The sequence below is a fragment of the Hydra viridissima genome, unplaced genomic scaffold (genome assembly GCF_058129835.1).
Source record: "Hydra viridissima isolate aposymbiotic clone 2 unplaced genomic scaffold, HvirCarnegie_v1 scaffold_3, whole genome shotgun sequence".
NCBI lineage: Eukaryota > Metazoa > Cnidaria > Hydrozoa > Anthoathecata > Hydridae > Hydra > Hydra viridissima.
The window spans coordinates 12,799,006-12,810,469 of record NW_028324302.1 but is presented as its reverse complement, the minus strand read 5'-3'; the positions used below and the strand labels follow the sequence as shown (position 1 = coordinate 12,810,469).

General features: G+C 26.8%; 1 protein-coding gene across 4 annotated transcripts; it reads left to right on the top strand.

Moving 5' to 3' along the window:
- The first annotated feature begins 1,816 nt into the window (after window positions 1-1,816).
- LOC145201575 (uncharacterized) lies at window positions 1,817-11,133 on the top strand. Of its 4 annotated transcripts, XM_090081271.1 has the most exons (17): window positions 1,817-1,859; window positions 2,013-2,043; window positions 2,233-2,314; window positions 2,676-2,817; window positions 5,111-5,313; window positions 5,636-5,837; window positions 6,234-6,345; window positions 6,560-6,807; window positions 6,922-8,306; window positions 8,398-8,518; window positions 8,593-9,063; window positions 9,206-9,318; window positions 9,651-9,768; window positions 9,844-9,901; window positions 10,026-10,081; window positions 10,219-10,272; window positions 10,357-11,133. In XM_090081271.1, the coding sequence occupies exons 2-17, from the start codon at window positions 2,019-2,021 to the stop codon at window positions 10,735-10,737; spliced, it is 3,771 nt and encodes a 1,256-aa protein (XP_089937397.1). In that variant the 5' UTR covers window positions 1,817-1,859; window positions 2,013-2,018; the 3' UTR covers window positions 10,738-11,133. The 4 variants fall into 4 exon arrangements, with proteins under 4 accessions (XP_089937397.1, XP_089937396.1, XP_089937399.1 ...); XM_090081270.1 differs by lacking the exon at window positions 1,817-1,859 and having other exon boundaries at window positions 1,867-2,043; XM_090081272.1 differs by lacking the exon at window positions 1,817-1,859 and having other exon boundaries at window positions 1,931-2,043; window positions 6,234-6,352.
- Window positions 11,134-11,464: the final 331 nt, after the last annotated feature.

Genomic DNA, 11,464 nt, shown 5'->3' with positions numbered 1-11,464 from the left:
GTTAATATAAACATACTCGGGTCAGGAATTGCTGCATTTTTGGTAACCTGGAATTCAGAATGACTGTATTTCAAGATAAATCTTTCTTAATTCTGACTGCAGATCTTTCCATCCATTTAATTTGGATGGATAATCAGTAAAACCGTTTTTAATTTGCAAAATTTTGAAATCTAAGCGCCTCAAATCATCTTTGTCTAAGACATATTCTTTTTTCACTAACTTTGACTGATGACAAATAACGATATTTTCATTGTCAGGAAACCAATTCCATGGAAATTTATTTGGAGTTTAAGGAGAAATTAAAAAAAAGAAGGAATATAAAATGAAATCGTTCTCATTCTATGCTTTTTTAAAAAATAATGTAAGAAGTGGAAAATCATGAAATTTAATCAAAGGGAACGTAAATTATTTAAATGATTTAAAATAATAATGGAAACTAATTTGAATTTGATTGCATTAATGAGTAATATTTTTGTGCAATTTTTCGCAAACAAGAATGCAAACACATCATATGACTTGCTGATTAATATTGTCCTTGAAACACGGTCCACTATTTTACTATAAAAGACATGCAAAATAAGCACCATGAATATCAGAGGGTGAGAAAATTCTGATTCGCATTCTACAAATGTTCACTTAACACAAATTACCAATTGTTACAAGAAAAATTTTCTTAATGATTAATTTATGACGATGAGTATAAGTCAATTTGAGATCTTTTCTAGATTTTCCAAAATATCTCTATATAAAGATACCTAATTCAACTGACGTTTGAGGAAAATTTGTTATCTAATCTACGAAACTCATGATAGGTTTGAAACACTGTAACTGTCTAAAAAAATAATTCCACCATAAAAATCATCACTGTAAGTTGATGGTTGTTTAAAAAAATAATTAAGTTATTTATTGTTCAAACTGACAAAATTTCTTCCTGATTTACTACGCTAAAGTGAGAGCAAAAAAAAAGATAAAGCTCTCAAAAGGCGATTCGAAATGAATTGGTCGTAGAATTCTACTGAATTGATTCTACTGAATTGGTCGTAGAATTGCATGAAAAATACAAAATCAATAGAAACGAGCGAAAAAATGTAAAAAACAGTAAAAACACAGCACCCAAGTACAACACTGTTATCGATAGCCTGTTACATTAGCTTATTACACTTTAAATTGATATTTTATCAAAATAGTTTGCTATTTTAGTGAAAGAATCGTGACTACATCTATGCTATGTTCATTGCAATTTTCAAGTTCTCAGAATTCCTGAGAACGTCTAAAATTTTATAGCATTTGGTCTTTTGCCTTAGCAAAAGAAGAATTTTTTTTTTTCAGGCAATGTGCATATTGTTCTAATTATTTTCTCACTACTAGGTAGTTATTTTTTAAAACCAAATTGATCTGTGTTTCGCAGTAACTTTAAACACTTTCTTTATTGTTTATATTTTTTTGCTCATTCATTTATGAATTTAAAGAATTATGCGGGAAGACATATTAAACAGTATTAAAGCACGAATGTAGAAATAATTACGAATATACCCATAACTTTCAAATAAAAGTGTACCCTTCAGTGTTATTGTTGGGTACACTTTTAATTGAAAGTTGCTATGTGCAATTGGTTGAACTAAGCGCTATTAATGATAGTGGTAACAAAGTTTCAATTTAAAGTTGGGTTATATTAGTAGGGATAGTTGCTAAGTGCAACTTACCTATCAAATATTTATAGCACTTTGATGGTATTTTCTCCCTACAAAATTTTTTTTCTGAGAGCGTGTGAATTTCAAATTGTTTGGGTGGAAAATACGAAATTTGAATTTTTTGACTTCTTTTCTACGTGCTTACTTTAGAGTCCGCCGAACGCAACGGTAAGTTATGTTTTATCCTACACTTCTTAAGAGTTTTAATAGCCCCCAAAGTATAAATTTCGAGTTATAAATATTGAAATAAAGGAAAAGCGATCATTTTAATTTTCCCGATAATTATAATGGCATCTCTATTAAATGCTTGTATCTTTTAAGGGATTTATGGATTTTAAAGTTTTAATATCAAGTAAGAGATTCTTATTCTAATTACTTAATACTTATCTAGTTGAAAGTTAGCTTGGATTTTTCTCTTAACAGTTACAAATATCAGTAAAGTAGAAGGAAAATGAATTTTTTATTTGATAGGTTTAGAATTCTGATAATCTTTCTGTGTCTACCTTTTAGTTACCTGGGTATTATTTCTTTTTGTTTTCAGATTCTGGAGAAGAAAGTCTTTTTACTACTCTTTCAACTGAATTAGAAAGGCGACTTCCTAAATCTGCTGTTGAGTGGAAAAGGTTTTTTTTTTCTTTACTAGTGATATACTAATGTATTGTTTATTAGTTTTTTGCATAGTTTATATATAGGTATATGAATATATATATATATATATATATATATATATATATATATATATATATATATATATATATATATATATATATATATATATATATATATATATTATATATATATATATATATATATATATATATATATATATATATATATATATATATATATATATATATATATATATATATATATATATATATATATATATATAAACAACTAATAAGCAGCATATTGGTATAAGTGTCATAACACATTCATACTGCATGTGGGTAAATAGCATATATATAATTTTTTTTGTTATAGATCCTATGGAAGACCTTCAAAAAGTGTTATTTTACAAGCTAGTTTTTCTAAATTTGATTCCAGTCAGCTTTCAAGTTCACATGACCCATCTAGAAATTTACAATCTAAACCATTATTGCATATTTTTTGGACATCTTGTTTGGTAATACTTACTATGAATAACTTAGAAAAGTAAACTGTTTTTATTGTTGATTTACAAAATTTAATATTGGTATCCCCTCCTACTCTATTTTATAAGTTTGATTTACTACAATACTCTCTCCTTATACTAATTTGAAGTTAAATAATATTTATTTCTGCTGCTATTGACTAGAAAAAATTGTATCTTAGCAACTGATTTAGATAGGTTAGAAAGGAAGAGTAAATACATCCTATTTAAATAAACAAAGTTATAAAGATTTTTATCTATATTCAAACTGAAGTATTAAAAGAAAATAGTTTCACTCTAGGTATGTGTTTCATTTTTCCTCCAAAAAAGTAGTGAAAAAATGTTAAAATTTGTATTTTAGTTAAAATACAAATTAAAACAAATATTTTAGTTCTAGCAAAAAATGAATTTAGCTAATTCAAAAAATAAACAAATTTTTAAAAAAGAGAAAAGTCTTTTTCATTTTTTAAAAGTATAAAAGGATTTACCTCAAAAACAAAAAAGTAACTAAAAAAAGGGTCACTAAGTGAGAAAAACTAGTTATAGGGTGATCAGAGCAAATACAGACAAATTTTTATTTAAATAAAAAACTTTGCAAAAATAAGGAAACATGATTTAATTTTTTTTTCATAAATAAAGTACAAATTGAAGGACATGTTTTTTTTATATATAATCTCCTTTAGTTTTTACCACTCACCTTAATCTCTCAGAACCCTGATTACATCAAGCATGGATGGTCTCTGGTGAAATTTTGTCTCAGCAATCTCTATTGTGTATTGCTTGCATTGTATAAAATTTCCCATCGGGAGGTTGCATGCAATCCTTAAACTTACCCAATAGAATCTTTGCTCTACTCAACTGTTTTGCTTTGGTGGTTTGTGTAGCAGTTGAGCTTTGCTCTTTTTGCATGCTGTAAGTTTTAGCTCAACTTGTAATAAAGTTTGCATTCTACTATAGTTAACAGTTGCTGCTGAGGCTGATTTTTTTTGCTTTTCTTTGGATTTCTTATCATTTTTTCTTGAGTGTTTTTAACAAAGCTGGGTTTTCTGGTTTTTTGATTTAGGGTGGTTTTTACCTTTGGAAAAGCAGATCCAGTTTTTCTATAACGTTTTAAAATTTAATAGACTGGAGATTGGCTAATACAAGGCTTCAAAATCTTAAAAATCTCACTAGAAGTTTTTCCAGTTTGAAATTAAGAAGCTATCAAACTTTTTGAAATTAAGAAACTATCAAACTCTTTCTATGGTGAACTATTTTGTTAAAATTCGATCTGTAAAATGTATAAAAGTATTAAACATGAGTATGAAGTTTTATTAAAACTTCATACTCATGTTTAATACTTTTATATAAGTTTAATAAGTATAATATAAATGTATAAATAAAGTTAGTATAATATAAATAAGTTAAGTTAGTAAGAGTTAAGTAACCAACTTTTAAAGATTGTCTACAGTTGGTCTGATTACCCTGTACATTTCCAATACCTACTAATACTCTTTTCTTAACAAAAAAAAAAATCATTGAGGAGTAATAAAGTTTTTTCTTTCTATATTTACCCTTATATTATTTTTAGTTTAAATACAAATAAAAAGTTTAGCAATTTTCAAGACTTTGTGTTATCTAAGGCTAATACAAAGTCTTAAAATCAGACAAAATTATATTCAAGATTTATTATTTGGTTATGCTAGTTATCTAAAGTTGTCCTAAAAAAATAGCTGCACTTTAAAACATTAAGAAAAACAATATGTTTTGATTCAGTAATAACTATTGATTGTGAGTATAGTAATCTTAGTTATAATCTTAGCACAGTGATTGGTTTCATTTTTTATTTACTATATTAGTTGTCAGAGATAATTTACTAATATTCAATTAAAAGATTAAATCTATTTTCCAGTATTGTTCACTATTGTAGTTGATTTTGTTGTTTATTGCAATTGCTTATTATTTTGTTAACTATATAGACCTTTTAGAAAGTGTCATAAATTACCTAAATATAAATTACCTAAAGGGCTTTAATAATTTTTTATTAAAGACCCTTTAAGTAATTTAAATTCATTTTGGATTGAAAATTTTTCTTTTCAATCTAAAACAATCCAAATATTCAAATAATTGCATGTTAAACTTTTTAATTTACAACTTACACAAAATTTATTTATTTGTTTTAACAGTAAATTTCAATCTAAAACAGAAAATTATGAGTAGTAATTTTAATAAGGTGATAGTGGAATCCATGGTCTATATTTATTTACATGAATTTAATTAACAATTGCAATATTTTCTATTTTTTTAGGATAATGATTATTTTAAGTCAACAGTGAAAAGTAGTATACAAAAATGGCAAAGAGAGTTGCAGCAACACCAATGTTCTGATTGGTTAATAATTCATGTGTTAAAGCAAGAAAATTTGCGTTCTGGTAAATCTAAAATTCAACTTCCAAGATCTTCAGTTTATGATAAGATAAAGTTAGAATTTGGGCAAAAGGTTCAGGAAAGGTATTTTTCAAATAATCAGTTTTACAGTTAAGTTTAAATATTCCAACCAAAATCTAAGTCCGTATTTTAAAATAAGGATCTGGAATCAGAAATCAAAATTTAAACTAGAAATTTATATTTTGATGTCTGATTTCAGATAATTTTTTAACTGTTAATTAGCTAAAAATATGTGGTATAATTTCAAATAAACTCTTACACTATATTGTCAACCATGGAGGAGTGATATTATTCATCCAAAACAAATTTGGTGAAAAATTTGTAACATTCATGTAAAAAAGGTATATAAATCAAAATGATATGAATTGCTTAAGTTGACTTTTAGGTGCCTTCAATTATGGGAGCCTGAAAAATCAACTTTATTTACAAAATCTGAAGAATCTTGGGATTCACTTCTTGTACAGTTGCGTTGCTTGCTACTTGAATCTTTTGGAAGTTATTTGGATTCGTTTGAAGATAAAATACGCGTTTCACGTGAAAAGTATGCTGACCCTGATTGGTCATTTATTGATTACTTTATCGCTCATGTAAGTTTAATATAATCTTGATTTTTGATTGTTTAAAGCAATATTTTGATCAAAACAATTGAGTTTCATAATTCTGATAATAGCATTTATGAAATTCAGTTGTTTTGTAATATGGCTTTACAGAGGATACAATGAAAGAATTTTTCTTAGCATTGTTAATTAAGAAGAATTTACAAATAGCTTAGCAAGTAAAGTTGTTTTGGTTGAGTTTTTTATTTATCTCTATTCTTAACAAATAAATTGTGGCAATTTTCTATTTTAGAGAATAAATGTACTAAGATAAAAGTAAACAGGATTACCTAATTTTTAAGTCTTGGTGTCAGTGAAATTACAGTGATGATTCCTTTGTAAACAGTTTTCTTTTTTTTTTTTTGTTTTTTTTTTAAATTTTATTAGGAAGAATTGGCTTTAATCTACCAAAGTATTACCCTAAAGGAGGATGCCTTGGTGCAATATGATGAAGTTGATGCATTGCTTTCACAGTTTGTAATTAACTGTAAGGGAAAAGGTAAAAGGTACTTTAATGAATTTCAATAGCTCACTAGTAAAAACAGTTTTAAGTATAATTTATTCAAGTAAAAAAAGATGCTTTCTATGTAAATCATACATTCTGTATCTTCTTCTATCACCTTTTACAAACACTGCTTTAAAAACTTTATACTAACTATTATTTGACTTAAAGAGACTCTTTGTTTTGTTAATAGGTGCTTTTTGATATTTAGAACCTCCAAATTGGTTAAATGCTTTTTGCACTATCCCAACTTGTTGGGATGGTGTTACTCTAAGTTCATCAATTTGTAATCATTATAGAGATTTAATAAAATCAGGAAAAGCAAGTTTACTTGATTTTCGAAACTATTTATTTTCACGCCAGTGTAAATTGCTTATTAAAATGAAAAGAAGTTGGGAGATTCCTTTAAGATTAACAGACTTTCTGTTTGCAATGGTTCATGAATTCAGTTTTTTAAAGGTATATATTTTTTTTATGTCTGCTTGTCAAAGAAAATTTGGTTTTTAATTGTAATTTTTACTAGTTTAAGGAATATATTCCTGAATTAAGGAATATCTTTTTGTAATGATTTAGATCCCCATGGATTCAGGGATGATATCTTGTTGGATTGTATTATCTTGTATGCAGTTATTTCAAGCATTAGAAATGATAGAAAATAAAGACCGAGCTTTTTGCTCTTCTATGGCAGGCCTATATGATTATCTCTGTTTGAAACTTAATGTTATAGGCCAAATAACTGGCCTGTATTACAATCGTAAACAAACTGAAGCTGAAATAAATAATGTGAAAAAGCTGTTAAGTGGAGTTGGTAAGTTCCATGCAAGTAAAAAGGATCCAAATTCCTTTGTCAAATCACTAAAATCTGCTCTTCATTCTCATTCAGAATTCGGTGAAATTTATATTGCAACTGCTAACAAATGCATGGAATTATATAAAGAACTTAACTATAAGCATTTTAGTGTACGTGTTGGTACCCAATTAGCAAGATATTATTTAGAGCATGAACAATATTTAAATGCAGAATTTTTACTTGAGGAAGCTTGGAGTATTTATAAGCAGCAAAAATGGGAAGCATTGTATACAGATGTTCTTATTCCTTTAGCTAATTGTCAATTTAAGCATAAGCGTTATAAACAATATCTTCACTCTATGAGCATATTAGCATGCTCAAAACTGTTAGATTCTGGTAAAAAGTTACATTATAATGAAGAACTTATTAACTTACTAAATAATTTTGATGTAGGCAATGTTAGTGCTGAGCCTGCCATTAAAGTAGAAAAAATTTCTATTCCGTTAGTGAAAAGTAAAGGTCATATAGGGGATAATATTTCTGTTCAGGTTAGAATTAAGTCTAAACTGAGAGAAAATCTTCTTTGTCAAAGAGCTGAAATTCATTTAAAATATTTTGATCTAAATAGTCTAAGCACTTCAGACTCTTTAGCACAGTATAAAAGTAAGCTTGAAAGTACAAGTAGTAAAATGATACTTCCTTCAGTAAAACAAACAAACGAAACTTTAGTTAAGGCACCTTTTACTCAAAATACATTGTTAAAAAGAATGAAAGACCACAGGCGTACATGGTCTAGAAATAAAAATATAGCTGACCTAACTGAGCCTGACAGTCTAACAGTTACAGCTAATTCTACAAAATCATCTTGTGAATCTATACCTTTATCTTTGGAAAATATTAAAAGAAATGTAATTTCCAATGAATCTGTTGATTTACTAACTTGTAAAAAAATTCAAGAAGAAAATTCACAGTTTGTAATGGAAAATTTGTCTTCCAGTTGTGAGTCCATTTCCAAATCTTCTTCAACTGGAAATATCTTTGCTTATGAAATGATCGCAGAGTCAACTGAAGGACAAACAAAAAGTACTGTTGATTCAACAGAAAATAGAAAGCAGAGCCTGACAGGTTTATCGAAATTTGGTAAAAGTTCAACTGATAAAGAAAATTTGTAAGTTATTGAAATTTAAGGTTTTTGCTTTTTTTTTTAGAGAAAAAAAATGTCTTTGAACTTTTTGTTTTTTGAATTCATTTGTAAACAGAGCTGCTCCTGGCAATAGTTCATTTGATATTCTATCAGTCAAAAATGAGAAAGATCAGGCAATGATGATCAATAATGTTACTCTTACTTATGGTACTAACGACCTTGTATTCTCAACAAAGGTATAAAATAACTTCTTTTGGCAGTTTTTATTTTTTCACTTAATTTTTTTTAAAAAGAATTATTTTCCTTATAGATAAATTTTGAAGGTAAATTTTTGCTGAGTCACATTGACTTTTACATTTCAAATGCTGTTTTTACTCAAACATTAAAAGTGGATAATCTTGAACAATCTTTTTCAATGGTGATTGATCCCCCAAAAATAGAATGGACGTCAGATTACCTAGTTGATTCCTTACTTACTGGAAATAAAGAACGTCTCTATGTAACATTGCTTAATGGGCCTGGTGTTATTGTTGAAAATTCTGTTTTAAACATTTGTTCTAATTCTGGATTAACATTTTATGCAATGAGCATAACTGATGTATGCATTTTTCCATCTGAAAGAAACAAGCCACCAAGATATGCTACTATATCAATAAGGTCCGATGAAAAAAAAGAGGCTGCTTTGATACTACCTTATTGTCAACCATATGAAAGAATAAATATTTTTTTTGATGTTATAGCACCTTTAGGAAATGGAGAGAAAACAACCATCCAGCATGAGGTGGAATTTTTTTTTTTTTTTTGTCTAATTTTTATCATTAAAAAAACTTTGTTATTAAAACAATTTTTATTGTTAAAGTAAATTTTATTATCAATTGTTTCTATTGTGTTACATATACTTCACTTTTTTTCAATATTACCAGATAACGTTTGCATGCAGTTGGTTAAAAGATTTAATTTCTGCCCCACTACGATTAGACTGTATTTTTTATGAACCATTTCAGATAAAATATGATACAGTACCTTGTGGAGAAGGGTAAGTAATTTTATTATCTTTATATGTTTGAAATAGTTAACATAAAGATAGATTTAACTTTAAACTTAGCATTTGTTAACTTTAAAAAAGAAAATTGCAGGATTAGACTTTGCAGTTCATATGATGCCATACAATTAGTTTTATCATGTGCTAATAATAATATTATTGTCCCTTCTTCTGCATGAAAATATCTTTAATTTTCTAAAGAGATTTCCTGGACTATGTGTTATGTTTTGACCACTATATTTATAAAGAATATTTGTTTATTATATTTTTTCTTTACTATAATTATTGCTTTACTTTTAAAGTTGATACTTTCCTAATTATCATAGATTTTTTGTGAAGATTACTTTGTGTGGTATAAACCCCGTAGAATTAATATTTTCCAAACCAAGGCTTCTTGCTGAAAGTGAAGACATGTTTAGTTTACTGCATACAACAAGTGAAATAGTGAGTTAGCTTTAAGAGAAGTTTTTATTGATGCTACATCTTAAATTTGTATTTCATTATTTCTATTATTATTAGGTTTTGTTTGGTAGTGAAGAGTATCATCTTATTTGGAGATATGACCAAAATCCAAATAGTAATAATTTATTAATTACTCTTTATTTTTTCTAATATTACAGTAGCTGATATGCAATAATAAGAAAGTAAGTTTTCTGAATATTATATTATTTTTCTTAGTTATTTATAAATTCTTTATTTAGATATTAATGTGCATACAATAGATTGTACATTCATCATAAATTTTAAACAGTCAAAGGTAACTTGCTTTGTTTTTTTTTGTTTTTTTAATTCTGTAAATAATCAATAATATCAAACTCTTATCATTCTTCTTGTTCTTATTTTTTCTTGTCTTGTTATTTTTTGATATTACTATGAAAGTTTATTTTTCAAAAGGATGATACGCAATCAAGTGTCTACTCCAAAGCTTTAACACTGAACTTCACCAAAGTAAAGTTTAAACTTTAAATTAAATTTTTAATGATTTTTAATTGGTAATTGTTTCTGGTATCATTGAAATATATATATTTTTAGTGTCTTTACTCGTTGCAAATTATAATGGAAGATTGCGAATTGATTAAATCAAATCCCCTCAGATTTGAAATCACTATTACAAAAAAACAATCAGACTTCCTGGACAAGTTATATCTAATGCATGATCCTTCAGATACTATATGGAGATCAAACAAAGATATGTATCCGATACTCTTTGAAGATAATTTACAAACAAAAATACAGATTGAATTGAACACAGAGCAATCAGGACAGGTACCTTGGCCGAGATTTATGCTTTCAAAGGTTTATGCAATGGAAGTTGAAGGTGATGCTATTAGTTTTGATATGATAACTGGATTTCAACGCCATGAAGTTTCTATGACTTCCATGGCTCGAATATTGTTTATTAAATCTGATTAATCTGAGGAATTTAGTCCTTTTTACTGTTATTAAAAAGAACGACTTTTTTTTAAAAAAAAAAAAAAAGTAACGGCTTATTGCAGAGGTGTTTTTTTTAAAGAAACGACTTATTGCAGAGGTGTTTTTTTCTGTTCTTAAAAGTAACGACTTAATGAAGAAGTATTTTTTTATCGTTTGCAGTTTCTTTTTTTTTTTAAATTGCTTCATGAATGACGATATTTTGTTTTATTTAAGGAAATTCTAAATATATATTTTCTTACATCACATTGAAATTTAGTGAATTGATTTTATAGCTATTAGATATTCACAAATGTCTTTTTAAAGTTTATTAATAGAAAATTGTCTTTATAAAGATGTTTTTAGTCGTGTAAAATTAATAAATGGGTGTCATTTCAATTTCTATTTCAATATCGTGATTAGTTCAATTTCAGGATAATTTCTTCTCGATCAGCCCCAACCACTTTTAAGGAATATTTCTAAGACTTTCAATAAATCTAACTATTTTTCTTTATGGGCTAGCCTTAATATTCTTAATTTTAGTTAAAACATCTATAAATGCTTTGAAACCTTATTAATCGATCGGAAAAGTATTTATTAATACGTAGATACAGTATGCGACAAGTGTTTACATGTTTTTGAAAAATATTCTTTTTTAAAATAAATGATTGAAATACATGTTTATATATCAATATATATATACCAAAATAAAGGTAATTCATTGTAGTTT